The sequence below is a fragment of the Poecilia formosa genome, unplaced genomic scaffold (genome assembly GCF_000485575.1).
Source record: "Poecilia formosa unplaced genomic scaffold, Poecilia_formosa-5.1.2 Scaffold20, whole genome shotgun sequence".
In the NCBI taxonomy this organism is placed as follows: Eukaryota; Metazoa; Chordata; class Actinopteri; order Cyprinodontiformes; family Poeciliidae; genus Poecilia; species Poecilia formosa.
In genome coordinates, this window is record NW_006799959.1 from 665,447 (window position 1) to 683,787 (window position 18,341).

At 36.1% G+C, this 18,341-nt stretch overlaps 1 protein-coding gene across 1 annotated transcript in view; it reads left to right on the plus strand.

The window, feature by feature from the left end:
• The window catches only part of mapk1 (mitogen-activated protein kinase 1), a 32,302-nt gene extending 13,961 nt beyond the window's left edge, over positions 1–18,341 (plus strand). The window contains exons 2-9 of the mRNA XM_007547354.2: positions 5,660–5,842; positions 7,135–7,324; positions 8,336–8,452; positions 9,639–9,753; positions 11,013–11,144; positions 12,825–12,934; positions 13,019–13,145; positions 14,471–18,341. Coding sequence (XP_007547416.1) covers positions 5,660–5,842; positions 7,135–7,324; positions 8,336–8,452; positions 9,639–9,753; positions 11,013–11,144; positions 12,825–12,934; positions 13,019–13,135 — 964 coding nt within the window. The 3' untranslated portion in view covers positions 13,136–13,145; positions 14,471–18,341. The remainder of the gene's footprint in view (positions 1–5,659; positions 5,843–7,134; positions 7,325–8,335; positions 8,453–9,638; positions 9,754–11,012; positions 11,145–12,824; positions 12,935–13,018; positions 13,146–14,470) is intronic.

The window sequence follows — 18,341 nt, forward strand, 5'->3', positions numbered from 1 at the left end:
TTAAAGAGTTCACAGAAAAACTGAAACAAGTAAATGTAGGAGTGATTAAAACCATCCGTTTACCTTTTTTCGAGAAACGCTTCACCAATTCCCCCCACTTGTTCCTTCTCAATAGATGACGAACAGAAAACGTGGATTGATGTTTTCTAAATCCAGATGGCGTCGGGTTCAGCAAAGTTTATCCTGACAATCTACTTTTAATTTTTGTTTCATGTAGTAATTTTTCAACTTTCATCTGAGAGTAGCAGAAAACTTTATGTATTCTGGACAAAGTAGATTAAAAAGCAGCACCACAAATAATCATTGCATTTCTAAAGTAAACAGTTTTATCTCTTTATACACACAAACACTGAGGATTTCCACAGACAAATATCACCATATCACCTCTTCTTCTGCTTTTTTTTTCTCGCTGAATGTGTTAAATAGGAGAGTTGTGCAGATATTCTGAAATTGCTAATGTGGTTAATGTTTATTACGGTCGTTTGGGTCTGTAAATACACACTCTGTCTGACCCTAAAGTAAAAGTGGACTTTGACCTGGAACAGAATAAACCGCATCACAACGCAGCGATAACCGAGTCTGTGCACGGCGCGAGAAGGGAAAGTTTCTGCATCAGTCACTTCCTCAAAAGTTTCCTCACAGCTGGGTCTTTCTCACCACAATGATTTGGTGATTTCTTTTTTGTATCGGGGAAATTAAAGACGTACAGAGCGAGTCGTTTTGAAATGTAAGCTTTACGGTGCTAAAGCTTATGTTTTACTAAGGTTTAAAAAGAATGCAACAATCCTCTGCTGCATGCAAATGTAGCAGGAGGAAAAACCTCAAATATGACCATCATTTTTTATTTTGCTCATTATGCTGTGTGTTTGTAAAAATCTGGATTCCTGCTTAATATTGGCAGAGGAATTAAAGCACTTATCTGTCTATGAACGTTTACTACTACTCTATAAACGTCTAGATTGTACATTTGCTCACACTTGACGCCAGTCGGGATATTTTATCAGATTTTTCAGCCTATGATCTGAACGTCAAGCCTGACTGTTCATATCGGCGAGCTTCTCCCCTTCCTCTTTAACATCATCCTGGTTACGGTCCTGTTGCATAATGCTGCTGCTGCTGCTGCAGAGAAAAAGCCTTGTGTTCTTGTTTCCGTGGAAACGCCTCCCCCACCCGGCGCTCTTCTCTTACACACTGAGCATGCTCAGATGAAATTTGAAATTAACATGCAAAGGAAACGGGAACAGCATCCAGAGTATAATCTCTTTAAAATGTTTAAAATCCTTTTGTCTCTGTAAAGATCAAATGGGTGGAAATCTGCACAAAAATAAAAATAGCTGTTTGTATTTTAGCTGCTTTTAAAGGAGAACAGCGTCTCAAGCATTCATGTTTGCATCCACAAATTTTAAAAATAAGTATTAACTTTTATTTTCCAGATCTGTGTAAATAGGAGAAAAAAAGAAACTGTGTAAATGGATTTAAAATGTCTTGGCTGACAATAAATAACAATGGACAGACAGTGGATTTATTTGAATCTGTCAGACAGCTGAGCATTAAGCTGCCCATCATGTCATTTAAACCAAACCTCAGTTCTGTGAAGACGGTTCTGATAAGGCGCAGTGATCCAGAACCCCTTCGGTTTACTGGCGCCATCATAAAACACTCAACTCTTTGTACTTTCCACTTCCTCAAGAAGTTCCTTCTGGTTTACTGCTGAACAAACTGATAGTAAACTGATCTCACTCGTAATGTGTGTTATGAAACTAAAACGTTTGTTGCCAAATTAATCAACAGGTTTCATTTCTTTATTTCATAAAATGCTAAGGGTTGAACTGGGGGTTTTTAGTCATTTCTCAGTGTGTGCATAGTAAAGATGTTTGGATTATAGTGGCATATCAGGAGTATCATACAAATTGACTTTATGCAGACTTTTTTTAAGTTGATCAATTAACAGTATTCAAGGTTCTTCAAAGAGTTAAAAATCTCCTGTAGTAGTTTGTGTTACCGTGGAAATGAAGGAGCTTCTGACTGCAGATTGTTTTATGAATGGCACATCAATCATACTGCTTTAAAAAAAAATAATGCACTTCTGTCAGGACAACAGTCGCACAAAGAATTGTGATTTATCATCAAACTGCGCCCAGCAGTGGCATTTAGTCTTATTTTCAAGTTTGATACATTTAATGAGAAAATAGTCAAAAAATGATTAAAAAAATCCCAATAATGTAATCTGCTCAGGGGCATTTAAACATCATTAATTGGAATTTATTGTGGAAACAAATATAATTTTATCGCGATAAATAACTCAATAAATGCCCGTATTTTGAACAACTGACTTATTAAAGCTTTGCAGCTCAATAAAGCACATCATAAAACATGCAGGTTGTTTATCTGCGTACAGAACAAATAACTGATTTCTAATGCATTTAATTTGATGACAGGAAAAAGTCCAGATTTTTCTGTATTTAATGCAGATTGCCAACTAGTGCTTCTAATGTGTTCTTTAGTTAATTTTCTTGTAGTTTAAACATGCAGAGTAAAATTTTGGGGGGACAATACATTTGTAAGCTAATCATTTAGCTTTTCTCAGTCATTTTTAAAGAAAGAAACTCAAAGTATGCAACCAATCTCATTTAAAGTATGCAGAAATAAATTGGCACCTGTCTTATGCAGATTGTGCTTGCATTGCATTTTAAAAAAAACACTGGCTGCTAGTAAATGATGCCAGTCAGGCTCCAGGTTTGAGCTGCAGCCTGTTACACACCACAGTATCTGCTGGAGTAGAACAGTAACATGGAAAACTATTTACTTTCCTCCCACGCAGCCATGCACACACACATTCCTCCGGAGCGAGTAGAAAGGAAGGTCACTCATATTTCCCCTCGCAGAAGGCTGGCACACTTGTGTTTACATTTTAGTCCTTACACCCCCGTCACTATAGCAACTCGTTTCTTATTTGGTCCCATTGTGTGGGTGTTCTCTTTTTTTCTTCTTTGCAGACATTAGCGTCGCTTGTAATGTGCTTGGCTTGGATGTAAACGGAGAGATTCTGGGATGTCGGGCGAAAACAGAAATATTGCAACACTTGTTCTGTCTGTTATCTTGAAGTGCAGCAGTGTTGCACAATTTCTCTTGGTTTACTGACTGCACCAAACGGCTGCGCCGCGTTGGAGTCTGGATTCAGAAGGCATTTACATTCAGAGGCAGTACCAGGAGGTCAGCAGTTTCAGCACTGAACATGTCGAAGGAGCATTTTCTGCTCGCATGATGCAAAAAAAAAAAAAAAAAAACTATAATTAATATGAAACATATCAGCTAAGAATGTGTGAAGATGCAGGTTAACCTCAGGAAATTAAAACACAAAAAGTTACTTTGTTTCTGTAATCCGGTTTAAATGAACCCTGCATGGAGCCGGGGTCCAAACGTTTTGACATGAGGGCCAAAGACGCTGAGTTGGAAACACTTTGGGGCCACAAATGTTTGCATGTTTACATTACTAAAGTGATATTTTTGTCTTTTTATTTTATCTACTCATTAACCAAATAAAAAAATTCTAATTTTATTAAAATCAAAAGTAAGTCGACGTTTGTGCTTCTAGCTTCTCCAGAATTAACACAATAGGTACAACAATAGATGTTAACGTTTTTGCTAAGATTTTTTAAAGAAGTTATTATTCTGGGACAGTTTATTGTAACAAGCCTATGAGCCGAGCTGCACTGACGCAATAAATCATTCAACACCCGAATGAAGTGCTTTAGATACAAACTACATGAAAATACTTCGGTTTGCTGCTGCATTATATTAAAGGTACTTCTTTGTTTGCCTTAAATAATATTTAGTTACAGAATAACATTTGGAACTGAATTACTAATTTTTCAATGTTACTCTAACCCAGCTGTGCATTTTGACTTGAAGTACTGGGATTGTTGTACCTTGGCTTAAGTCAGGGATGTCCAAAGTGTGGCTCGGGGGCTGTGTGTGGCCCTTGAAATGACTTTGTTCGGCCCATAACTTCAAGACTCCAAAAATTTGGAAATTGATTTTCTTTTAATAATAAAATATTCTGAAGCCTTTGTTTAAGTTTCTGGCAAAGCAAATGTGTGAAAATTCAAAAGTAAATTGCTCTGAACAAGTTCAAGCCTGCAGGGATCAGATCAGTGAAATCTCCATTAGTTCCCGAATCAACACACGTAAAATAGTGACCTGCTGCTTTTAGCTTGACTTGAAGTCATTTAAAAATACAAGCTGTACCCGTTGGAAAATCCTGTTGCTGCTGCTGCAGAGTTTTGCAACAGAAGGCAAAAAGCATGCAGAGTAAGCAGAAAATCAAAGATCTCCCAGAGGGTAATGCCTGAACTCAACAAGGCCTCTGTAAAGAACACACACACACACCTTTCCTTTCTTTTTGATATAATTCAAACTCCTCTAACTGTAACATTTAAAATCATTTTAAGCCATTTTATTTAGAGGGGAGGAAATTATGCTTTAAAAAAATCAAATTAATAAATTGCTGTACTTGCATTTTTTTTCTTTAGGTCAATATTGTTAAGAACTAGTTATGAGCTCTTAACTAGCTTTTGTAAACTGCACATTGAAGCCTGACATTTCCTGTCCTATTTGGTTTTTAGTTTAAAAGCTTTCCAGCAGCAAACCACAGGAAGGAAGCGACGCTCGACTCGCAGCTCAGCGACTCACTGCTGCCTCTGCACAAAACTCACATTGCTCCTGCCACGAATCAGTCCAGAATATTTCATTACCCAATTTAGACGTCATTATTGATATAGGAGATATTCTCTATGTAGGTCATCATGAAAACTGGAAAATCTAAATTTTTGTTTACACTACAAAAGTACAAACGTACAGAAATTAAAAAAGAAAAAGTAATAAATATATTGTTAAACAGTCCTTAAAGTTTTGTCTTTTTATGTTTTGTTATATATAGTAGCTATAGCTGCTACTGGTGCATATTTAAAAAAAAAAAAGACCTGAAACAGGGGTGTTCAACCTGTGGCCCTTGGATTAATTGTTGCAGTTCAACAGTGGCACAAATATTGCCATCCGGATGAGATTTTCCGTGGAAAGTTTATATTTTGAAAATGTTGAGTTCAGCACAAAGACCTTTAGACCCTTAGCATTTATTTTATTTTATATTTCAAAATCCAGGAAGTTTTTACTCAAAAACAAACTTTGGCACATCCAACCATTACATTTGGCTAATTACAGCGAAAGTTGTTGTAGAAGAAAATGTTTACTTTTGTTCCTTGGAATAAACTAAAAACATTTTATAGACTTAAAAAGCTGAAAATAATAAACGCAAAAAGGTAAATGACTGTGAATATTTAGGCAAATGTAAAATATGTTTATTGTTCTGGTAAAAGAGAGAATTAAAATAAATTGGGGAGAAAATAACATTTTGGCCCCTGAATACTTTCAGCTTAGAAATATTTGCCCCCCTTTGCAAAAAGTTAAAATTGACTTAAAATTAACATTCAGCCTGGTGGAGCAAATAAAGCCTGGCGTCCCACCAGGCTGATGATGTAGATGAGTTTAATGGGTCATTGAGGGAGGAATAAAGATGCTGAACTTGATGGATGAAATGTTTTTTCTTTCATTTGATTTTTTTAAATCTAACCTTTGGCTTTTCTCTCTTTTTTCCATCCAGCTCCGCTTATGACCGGGACAACAAGCTCCGCGTGGCCATCAAAAAGATCAGCCCGTTTGAGCACCAGACCTACTGCCAGCGCACCCTGAGGGAAATCAAAATCCTGCTGCGCTTCAAGCACGAGAACATCATCGGCATCAACGACATCATCCGGGCGCCGTCCATCGAGCAGATGAAGGACGTGTATCCTGGCGCCCGCTGTCAACTTTACCATGCTAATCTCACCTTTTGAAGATGTTTATTATGTTTGTGTTTGTCTCAGGAAAGGTCGAGAGTGGCAAGGCTCTGGCGGCTTTTTGTTTGAGCAGGGATGTTCATTTGTGTTTTTATTACATAATGGCCACCTGTCGCCATGTATTTGCCTCAGATGCTCTTCACTGTTTCCCAACAGCAGCAGTAAAACCGAGTCCACTTTGCAGACATTGTGTGATCCTGCATCAATGAGGAATCACACAAAACTTACAAAGAATGGTCTGTAATTGACATCAAATCAGAAAATGGATCCAGAAAACCACATTGTATGATTTATATTTGTTTTAATACTTAAATGAAATAAGTATTTAATGCAATAGAAAAGCAGAACCTAATATTTGGTACAGGAACTCGTGTTTAAAGATGTAGTTCTTCCACACTGCAGCAGGGATTTAGCCGATAACTCCACTCAGATCTATTCCAGATGTTTCAGGTTTTATTCAGATTTTCAGCTTGCTTCAGTGATTTTCTATTAGGTTCATGTCTGGCGAGTCCGAAGAGCTTCTGGACGGAGAACTCCTTTACAAACCCACAGATAATGCTACCAAAACATCATCTTTCAGGTTTTTTGTTCCTCAGTCTCCATTTCATAATAATTACATTCATTTTGCGTAAAAGCTAAATTTTTACGCTAAATTTAGCTTTTACGAAGGTTGAAGGACGGTTCCTTCAACCTTCGTCAAATTTACAGCTACAAACTGCTTTCAGTTTTTAAAATATGACTTCAATGCATAAAATGACATTAAGTTTGAGATTTTATCCAAATTAATGTCTGAAGCATTTTCAAAAATTTAAGTTTGAAAAGTAAAAAATTTGCTAGAAAAATTGTAGACATTTTGAGATTAATCTAAGAACTTTTGTAAACTAAAACTTTAATTTCTGAGTTTGAAAAGTTGAACATTTGCTTGGAAAAAAAAAATGAAATTTTGAGATTAATCTCAGGAACTTTCTAGGAGAAAACTTTGAAATTTGAAAAGTCAAATGTTTGACATACTGAAATTTTCTGAGTTTGAGATTAAAAAAAGTTTTTTTGTTTGTTTCTTGCACATTTTCATCTTTGGGAGCTCAGGATTTTTTTTTGTTCCTAAAAATTTTATAAATTCTCTTAAAAATTTCAGGGTTTTTTGGTGGAAATTTGCTGCCTTTGTTTTTTCCCTGTAGAAAAGCATTTTAGTTTCCACAAACCCTGACGGGCTTAAAGTCTTTAACCTGGGTCGGTGCAGATACATCGTCCAGGATCTCATGGAGACGGACCTCTACAAGCTCCTGAAGACCCAACACCTGAGCAACGACCACATCTGCTACTTCCTCTACCAGATCCTACGAGGGCTCAAGTACATCCACTCTGCCAACGTGCTGCACCGCGACCTGAAGCCCTCCAACCTCCTCCTCAACACCACCTGCGATCTCAAGGTTGGTCTCTGACGTTTTAAGCACCAGACAAACCGGAAAGACGCCCTGTCTTCTTCTTTCTCTCTGACGTAACTTGCCGGTAATTGCTCAGTAAGCGGCTTACGAGCTTCTCCTGGCTTCCTAAACCCGTTTCCGTAAACCGTCACTGACCTGTGTGTGTTTTACGTGTCACTGTTTCAACACACACCTGGATTACATCAAAAACTTCATCATGCCTGTTTCAGAAGCTTCTTAATGATCCACACGTTTCAATCCAGTGCATTTACACTAGGGCAGAATTATTGATTAATCATCATTAATCAATAATTGAAATAATAGTCAACTAATTTAGTTATCGATTAATCCTTAACTACAATACACAGACTCAAAAATAACGGCTAATTGTTGAAAGAACACACTAACCCAGTAATTGAGTCAAAACTGTATTAAAAAAATTACATTTAGCTTTAGGATAGAAAAAAAAACAACTTTTAGTTTCTCCTGGTTCAAATTTGATGAAGAAAAGCTCCAATACATAGCTCTCATGTGACGTTGCACTTCTGTGAACTTCATAACTGGCAGCCATCTTGGTAGGCCGTTGCTATGGAGTTGCTGTGACGACAAACAAGCCACAAGCCTAGAACTAGCTCTCACCTCAGTCCTATCTAACTTGTAATCAATATGACATCATTACAACTACTTGGCTTTTCCACCCAACTCTGTGAAACTAAGATGAATATCAGTGACATTTATTGCAGTACTTACTGCCGAGCTTTAAATCTGGGATGCCTGGCAAGAAATGTTGCACTTTTATGCAGTATTCTAATGTTTTGAGACGCATCGGTGCGTAATCTTCTGACTCCATCTAGATACAAGATGGAATAAAGTTGAACTAGAAAAACATTTGTAGATGAAATGATAAAATCCAGTGAACTAAAACAAGACGTGAAACTTGAACACATCCAAATATAATTTAGTTTTATTTAAAGTTGTTTCTGCTGGTTTTCATGCGTCCTGTCGTCTTCCTGCCAGATCTGTGACTTCGGCCTGGCTCGCGTGGCGGATCCCGACCACGACCACACCGGCTTCCTAACAGAGTACGTCGCCACGCGCTGGTACAGAGCTCCAGAGATCATGCTCAACTCCAAGGTGAGCCGCCGGATTTCTTCTTCTACGCTCAAAATACCGCATGGTTCATTCTCCCTCCAGGTTAGGAAGCATGCAGGATGAGCTGCTTATTTTAGCCGGGGATTTTTCATAATAATAATAGTAATGTGGCTGTTTCGTCACCCTGTTGTGTTCACTGTTTGTTTTGCAACGCTGCTGTAGAGAAATGGAGAAGTAAACTTCAGTTTCATCAAAACCAAATGCACAGTTACTTTTGAGCGACCACAGAGTGAGGGGTCATAGAGAAATTCACCTTTTCAGTTTTAAAACCTTTAAAAAAGGAGAAGAAGCTGAATTTTATTCCATACATTTTTAATAACGATGTTCCTACGACTGCTGGAGTTTTAGGTTTGGAAAGTGCTTGATTTTTGTGTCAAGTCCTTGAAAGTGCTTGATATTCCTACTGCACAGTTTTGTGTTGAAGTGTAATCAAATGTTTGCCTAAAACTCTAAATTTGGAAAACATTATTTAGAGTAGAAACCAGATATTTTTATACTCCTGGTAACAAAGACACTTTTTTGCTGTATGAATTAAACCAGACTAAACTTTTCTTGTTCTACGTCGGATAGAATCTCCAGAATAACTTTTATTTGCTAAAAGACGGAAAACTTCTGATATTTTTGTTTGACTTTCTAAGCATTTATTTTAAGCAGGAGAGTCATTTACCTACAGTTTGTTTGGATTGTTTCAACATAATTAATATCTATTGTTTCTAACCTATTATCTGTTTAATTGACATAAATATTGGCTTATATTTTATACTTTAAAAAAGTTATTGAAATTGTGGGATTTTGTTTCGTGTTTTGTTCTCTGACCAGTCGGGTATATGAGCTGTGAGAGACATTTTTACATTTTATTTACCTTTACTGTTGAATGTAGAATACTATAAGACATTTTAACTACTGTAATTAAATGTTTAGGTATTCTTTAACGCTAAATTTGGGTTCTGGAAGAAAATGTAAAACTTGCATTAAAAATGCTTGAAAATTGTTGTTTTGACTTTTGAAATTAGTTTTTTTTTTCACTTTGCTGTTATTAATCTGTACATTAATGTAACATAAATGTATTGTTGAATCACTGCATAGGTGTTTACAAAGCTGAGTGTTACTCCATATGTTTTTAGTAAACGGAGTGTAAATATTTTGATCTTGACTGTGTCGTTTTCAGGGCTACACCAAGTCCATAGACATCTGGTCAGTGGGCTGCATCCTGGCTGAGATGCTGTCAAACAGGCCAATCTTCCCTGGGAAGCACTACCTGGATCAGCTCAACCACATCCTGGGTGAATATGCTTCCTATGTCCAGCCTCAAAACTGGATCGCTGCATTTTTCCATCTCTTTTGTGATGGTTTAACAGTTTTCAAACCAAAACAAAGACTGGTTGTTGGCTTGATTGTGCATCTTCACCTCCAGAGGTTATAAAGCTGTTATAATGTGTTAGGATTGTCTTTTTATTACCTTTTACTATCTTTTTATTGTATTTATATTGACACTTTTAGTTGTATTTAGTTACTTTATTATTGTTGGAGCCTGGCAATGAAATGTTGCTCAGTAAGTAAATTTCAAATGACAGTCTGAATCGATTACTGAAATATTTGCCAACTACTCCAGTAATCGAATAATCGCTAAGGGTACAGACTCTAAAACATGTAATTTGCTAAAGTAACAACACACTCAGAGCAGTAATTAAGAACAATATATACAAAAAATATATACATTTTCGATGAAAACATATTCTTTGTAAATATTTTCTATCCTGAACTTGTGGGATAGTTGAGCTTCACTGCAAAAATACAAAATCTTACCAAATATTTTTCTGTCTAGCTTCCAGAACAAATATCTTAGTTTTGTCTCATTTCAAGTGTACTACCTTACAAGCAACTTTTCAGCAAGAAATGTGAGCTTAAGTCAATAATTCCTTAGTATTCATAAAAAAGTACTTTGAAAATGTTTTTACAGGTGAAATAATCTGCCAGTGGAACAAGGACTTTTTGTATTGATATTAAATAATTATTGACTTAAAACAAGCTCCTATATTTTGCTGAAAAGTTATTTGTAATTTATTTACTGTATTTTGATGCTAAGCTGTTCCGTGAGTTATAAACTATTAAGTATTTTAAAGATTAACACATGAGTTTCTCTAGATCTTTAATCCAGGAAATGTTCCTCAGGCGACAGAAGGCTGATTTTGTAACTGCCTTTATGTTGCTCTGAAGGTTCAGGTCCATCGCAACACCCAGATTTCAGACCTGATCACTAATTTCTAGCTGGAAAAGGAAGTGATGGTGTTCTCGTTCTGTTGCAAATGAAGAATGTTTCAGCTGAATTAATCCAATAGTTGAATATTTCTGGAAAGCTCCAACGTTCAGGGTTTCACACTCTGTCACCAGGAGCAGCTGGTCGGACAATGCTGCCCTTATCCAGTCAGACTCTGAGTCTCTCTGTGTTAGACCAAATACTGCCTCAGCCATCTGCCTTTTCTCCTCTTAGAAAGCTGAAGAGTTTGAGTCGGACATCTTTAAAACGAACATTTGCTTTCAGGGATCCTGGGCTCCCCCAGCCAGGAAGACCTCAACTGCATCATCAACCTCAAGGCCAGGAACTACCTGCTGTCGCTGCCGGTGCGCTGCAAAGTGCCGTGGAACCGCCTGTTCCCCAACGCCGACAATAAAGGTCAGAGGGCACGCCGCTTTATCCACAAGTTTTTAACAGAAAAACCAGGCACTGGAAAACTAGAGCTGCACCGAACCAACGTTTATATCTTTATCCGTCCAGATATTGAGAAAAAAAACTGACAAAAGGGCAGATCTATTCAGTCTAATTCTATGCTTTATTATTTATTCATTTGAAAGAAGATTTGTTGCTCATCTGGTCACAGTAAATTGTCTCAGAAGTTACCACGATAAACGTTCTGAAAACGGCTCTTTTGAGACCATTTTCCAGTAATATGATGGTATTGACATAATAATGCAAGAACACTTTCTCAAAGATTAGTAAAGTTTAAATTATAATGAACATTTAGCACTGGAAGACATTTTAAATATAAACAAAACAACAAATAAAATGAATTATGAAGTTTCTGTCAACAAAACTGTCCTTCAAAATAAGGTTTAGTTGAGACCAAAACAACAGACTGAAGACTTTTATCACCCACAGAGAAAAAAAATAAATAAATCTTGGCAATAAAAATTTAGTTTAGTTTTTTAACTAAACGTAGAGAAAGAGACGCTGAAGGAGCTTCAGTTTTTTAACTAAATTTAGTTTAAATTTAGTTAAACTAAATTTAGTTTAGCTTTTAACTAAGCTAAATTTTAGTTTAGTTAAAAACTAAATTTAGTTAAAAAACTAAATTTAGTTTAGCTTTTAACTAAACTAAATTTTAGTTTAGTTAAACTAAAATTTAGTTTAGTTAAAAACTAAAATTTAGTTAAAAACTAAATTTTTAAATTTTGAATTTAATTTAACTAAATTTTTAACTAAAAAATTTAGTTAATTTTCTTAGTTAAAAAAAATTAAAAAAAATTTTTTAAGTTAAATTAATTTGACTAAAAAATTAGTTAAATGTACTATCATTTTATTATATTAAAAATATAGTAAATTTAACTCTTTTTAAATTTACTATGCAATTTTATTATTGTAATAAAATCGCATTAAAATGAGATTTTATAAAATCACATTATTTTATTAAAATGCAATTTTATTAAATTGCATTATTTATTAAATGCGATTTAATAAATCAATTGCATTAATTGATTTATTGCTTATATCAACAGGCCTGTTTGGTGCAGTTTGATAGTCATCCTATTGTTTTTGTCAGTTTCATTATTTTGAATTATATTTTTTTTATATATTATTTATTTATATATATATATTTATTATAATGCACCGACTGAACAAATTAAGGTTCTTTTACATGTCTGACCAAACTTGTGAAGCTGTTTTGTGCACTGATGCAGCGTTATTAAATAGATTTGTAATTCACTACATTTATGTCTGTTTCAAAGAAGAAATGTTTTAAGTTGATTCAGTTTTTTTCTGTATCAGCTGAAAGGAAACCTCTGGTTTTGATGTTAAAATAACAAATTGAAACATCTTTTTTTTTAACAAAAACTCTATAAAAATTGCATCCTCACCAGTTCAGTGCTTCAGATTATTTTTTTCTCTGAAGCTCTTCCTGCCAGATGTAGAAAGTAACTCGTCAGCAGGAAAATCCAGTTTTCTTATCAGCTTCCTGCAAACAAAATCTGTGTTTATCTGCTGAGGGACATAAACGATTACTTTGAGGATGTGATGGCGCCCTCTAGTGTTCGCCTGCACCAACTGGTCGTGTTAAATGCTGATTTTGTGCTGCAGCTCTGGACCTCCTGGACAGAATGCTGACGTTTAACCCTCACAAGAGGATCGAGGTGGAGGAGGCCCTGGCCCACCCTTACCTGGAGCAATATTACGACCCGTCGGACGAGGTGAGGCGCCCTCGCCCTGCCGCTTTCGTTTCTATGGTTACCGGCTGTGGGTTTTGACGCTGCCCCCTCTGTTGTCCCGCACAGCCCATCGCCGAGGCTCCGTTCAAGTTCGACATGGAGCTGGACGACCTGCCCAAAGAGACGCTGAAGGAGCTCATCTTCGAAGAAACGGCTCAGTTCCAGCCCGGCTTCAGGTCCTAACGGCTCTCAGGTACCGCAGACCCGGTTTGTTCCCTCCAAAAGGAGCTCTGGAGGAAGTTCTGTTCAGTTTGAGGCTCAAAATAAAGGACAACTGGCTAAAATAGCAACACACTCTGTGTACATTATGCATTTACGACAAAATAAAACAAAACAAAACCCTTCTGTCTGTAAATGTGGTTTAGTTGAGCTTCACCTGGTTCAAATTATGTTAAAACAATTGATATACTGGCAGATGCTCGCACATCAGATATGCTGATCATTTATTACTAATCAAATGTATTGATTGAGAATTTGGTTTTTAAGTCTTGATTCAAAGGAACTCGGTGTTTCAGCAGTTCCTCAGTTTTCTGGAAGTTTGTTTCAGATCTGTGGAGCATGGAAACTTTCTGAAGTAGGATTCTGTTCAATTTGAAAATAGGACTGAAACGATTACTCGGTTATTGAAATAATCATCAAATAATTTAGTAATTGATTAATCATTAACCGGAGTAAACGGGCTCTGAATAAATTCTCTAAAACAGCAGCACACTCGGAGCTGAAATCAAGCCAAAACTGTGCAGGAACCATAAACATCATGCATCATTTTTAGAGTCACCTGATTCACATTCTGTCTCTAAAAAACTCTTATAAAGCAACTTTTTATTAATCGGTTCAAATAAAAATTCTACATATTTTTATGTAACCATTTAAGCTCATTTATTTTATTTGTAAAGTGTCTGAGAACAATGTGAGGGTTAAAAAACACAACATAATTCTAGTTACATGTTTTATAAAATTAAAAATGCATTAGAATACTGCCATTAAGTAATTATTGTTCTTAAACACCATTCCTTTAGAGAACATTTGATGCATCTGCAGCAAAAACAATACAAAATAAATACTTTATATATTTCTGCTTCACTTAACATCAGTGCAGTGTAGGTCTGATCTGCTGAGTATTTTTCAGTTAACTAATCAATAATTGGACAGCAACAGGTGATTAATAGGTGAAGCTGAAACTTCTTGACGTTTTTTATAAAACATGTTTACAAAGAAGTTTTTTTTTATCTAAATCAAAATGAACATGTACGTTTTTGTACAAATTTGGCTCAGAGTTTCTTGTTCTTTCAGTAAATCTACTTTTCAAGTCTGCACACTCCAGTTAATCGATTACTAAGTTAATTGATTATTTCAATAATCGATTAATCATGATTAATTTGATTAATCGTTTCAGCTCTAGTCAGAACTTCCCTCCAGATCTCCGTCTCTCTGCTGCTTGTTGTGATATTTTTGTTTTTTCAGCCTCGTTTCACAGCGAAGCATCAAAAAACGAAATGTTTTCGTTTCGTCCTGCAGGAGATTCTGCGGACAGGCTTCTGCGTCGCCACTGCTCCTCCCCGCCTCCACTCTGTTGCTGTGATTTTTTTGTTTTGGGGTTTTGGTTTGCTTTGTTTTGTTTTTTTTAACTCTCTCCTGTTCACACCGCCTGGATTCCTCCGGTTTCTCTTTTCAGTTTCCTTTTTCTTTTGTCAAGTCCACTTTGCTCAGGAACGGCGTCAGGAATCAATCAGTCATTCTCCGTCTCTCCTTTCTTCCTCTCTCTCTCGGCGGAGAGGCGAGGTAAGGGGACCGGAGGGGTGGGAGTCACATCACAGCTCATAGTTTGGGGGGTGAATTTTGTTTTTTGAAGCCAAGATAAACAACTTTTTTTGTGTTTATATGTGTGTCTCAAAAGGCATTTGAGTTGAAACCTTTTTTCTAATGATACTTTTTGTTTTGGTGCAGCTGCTTTGCACAAAAAAATCATCTATCATTAAAACAAAACGAGTTTTCATACCTTTTATCACACTGTTGCAACAGGATGCAGTGATTTTTGTCTTTTCTTTCTCTCTCATTTAGAAAAATTCGACTTAACTCGCCTGATTTATGCAATTCTGACAGAATGAGCCAGACTTTAACTGGCCACAAGCCATCACTTGGTGTTGACGAGGATGTATATTTTATCAAACCTTGTATTTTAATCTCAAACATACTCACACAGAAGGCCCCGGATATGAGGACCGCATATAACTAAATATAAATATATATATGAAGCCTGAAGAGTCTTAAGATGTTTTATTGTTTAGGGTGAAGTGAATTAATGAGTTTCTAAAGGAAAAAAGTCCCTTTTTTTTATTTCTTATTGGCATTAAAACGTGTAGATATGTACGGTTTATTGGAAGTTTCTGCCTTAGCCACGAGGAAATAAAGGAAAAGTTGATTTCACACAAGTTTGTATGATATTTTCATATTTTCCAGGAGGTGGGACACGTAGAGTCCTCCACCTTTCCCCTCTTCTGTTTTCCTATTATGATTATTATTATTCTTTTGTTGTCCTCTTCGGTGTTTGTGGATCTCTCTCGCCTTGTTAGAAGAAAACTGTGCCCTTTTGCATGACTGTTATAAAAAGCTCCGTATACAAAGACAGCGACGTTAAAAGTGCCACACAAGCCGGCCCGGTTCGCCGCCTCCTCCTCCTCATTTCGTGGTTAAAATCGTTTCCAAACACTCGGTGCTTTCCGCCCCCTGTTTTTATTTCCGCTTACCCGCCCTCTGTCCGACGAGCAGATTTTAATCTCTGCATGCTCAGTAATGACAAATCTGTGTTTAAAATGTTAGACAAATATTTAAAGCACAGCATGACGACATATTACTTCTGCGTCACGTCTAAATCGCACATTTTAGTTCTAGAAACAGTTGGACCAGCACACAACTGCATTAACTGAGGAAAAAAAACATGCATCACTGCAGCAGAAGTCAAGAATATCTTTACCGTTTGTGTTTGATCAGATTGAAGACTGTTAAATTAAATACTTTTATTTCACATATTATATTTTGATGAGGGGGAAAAAAGGGTTACTATTGCGCCTCTTCAGTTTATCTAGAATCTTCAGGGCGTCTATGGAAATACTTAACAAAACAGCTGAGATTTTAGTCATTAAAGTACCTCCAAATCGCACAGATGGATTTAAAACTTGGATAATGCAGCAAAATGTTAGATATTTGGATAAAATCCCAGTAGAGGAAGAAAAAAATATGGATAATTTGCTACTTCCCAGCTTAAAGTCAGCAGCTTTTTGGAGGATTTTTCTCTTCATTATGAACACAAATTGTATTTGACTTTGGTAGAGAAAACAAGAAAAGCCAAGCTGCTGTATTTTTGTTTAAAGTTGGGAGGATTTGCGTTTCCAGCGTAAATAAACGCGGGATTCTTCACACAGCTTACAGTCGAGTATATCTTTATTTTTGTGGATGACTTATCTTTACAAGAATACGTTAACGCGCCGCTCAGACGCACTCAAGCCATAGCTGGTCAGCCGCACCTCTGACCACACCCGGTTGTGATGTCATCGCGTCCGGACGTGCCAACATCACAGCAGCCATGTTTTAAATTAAACCACTGCAGATTGACCCCAAAGGGGGGCCGGACTAAAGGAAATTATGGAAACCTGTTTATGCCACCATAACAGCATAATTAGTCAAAATTTGGATATGATTGTTATTACAGTGGCACAAATGGGCTTCCGTAATGCTATATTAGTAAAATCTCCACTTTTTTACTTCATTATCTGTTTAAAACTTGGATAAAAATGACTGATGGGTTTAATAAAAAAAACAAAACAATGCATCACGGATCAAAAACTTCACCAGCTGAATCATAAATTTGGATTTAATTGCTATTACAGTGGCACAGATGGGCTTCCGTAATAGCATATTATGAAAAACATAATTTCTTTACATCATCAGTTTAAAACTGATGTACAAATGCCTGATTGAGTTTAAAAAAAGAAAAGAAAATGCACCACAGATAAAAAATCTAAACATATGCATTATAATTGGCCACAATTTGGATTTAATAGTGGCACAAATGGATTTCCATAATATGCCATATTAGAGCTTGATTTCTTTAATTCATTTAGCTTAAAGCTTATGTAAAAAATTCCTGTTTCAATAAAAAAATATTAAAATACATATTAATACAAATACATATTAAAAATCTGTCATAAATTAGTCAAAACTTTGAATTCAATTATTACAGTGGCACAAATGGGCTTCCGTAATACCATATTAAGAAAAACTCCACATCATTATCAGTTTAAAACTTATAGTTATGGTCTGAGATGGTTGAAAAAATCCCTGATTGGATTTAATAAAACAAAAAATGCAGCTCAGATCAAAAACCTAACTGACAAATTTATCTTTAAAATAATTTTATCTCAAATTTAAGCTTAAAGTTGATGCTATGAATCACCTCGTCACTCCCATTTTAAATGCATGTCTACATTTCAACTCCAGCAGAGATTTAACCCATCTGTCGACACGGAACGATGACCAAAACGTTGCTTTGCTTTTTGTTTTTTGCACTTTGCAGATTTAATCCCAGCGCTCGTCTCGCTCACTGCACACACTCGTCCGTCTCCGTTATGATGAAATGCACTTGCTTCTCCGGTGGTTGGGATGGGACTTGTAATCCGAGGTGCCTGCCAGGACTTGACATGCCTGTAGATAGTTTTCTTTCTTTCTTTGAGAAGCGGGCGGGGAGTGGGGATGGGAACTTTTAAAGGGCACTGGAAACCTTTTAGTGGGATTAGTTGTATAAAAAGAGGACAAATTAAAAATGATAAATAAAAAATAATAAAAAAAAAAAGCTTCAGCTGAGTTCTTTGTGCAACCTTGTCTGTTTGTGCCTTTTTTGATAGTCTCGATATCCAATATTTTGATGTGCAGCTTTTGTTCAGTCGGGAATCCGTTGTAATCGCAGTATACGCTCTTAAAGATGAACACAATCAGCTCTGTGGGTGGGGGTGAGAACGGGATGGGGGCGACCTTATCCTTCATTTCTGTAAATTTTAAGAGATTTGTTGCAACAGCTGTGTGATCTGTGACTGTAATAAAAGACGAAAAGCAAACATTTCAATATATTTTTTGCGTTACCCTTTATTTTCCTTTTAATTTTTTTTTTTTGATGTTTTTGTGCAGATATTTTTATTGTAAAATTAATGTTTCTATCAGACACTAATCTTGTTTGAGTTGTCTCCAGTGGAACTTCTTCACTCTGTATGTTTTGATCAGTATAAATCTTTAATTGTGTAGTTTTAAAAAAGGAAAACTAAATAAAGAAAAAAAGAGAACCATTGGTTGTATTTTAAAGGTTTGTTTGAGCTGCCATTAAATCGTTTGGAGTTGA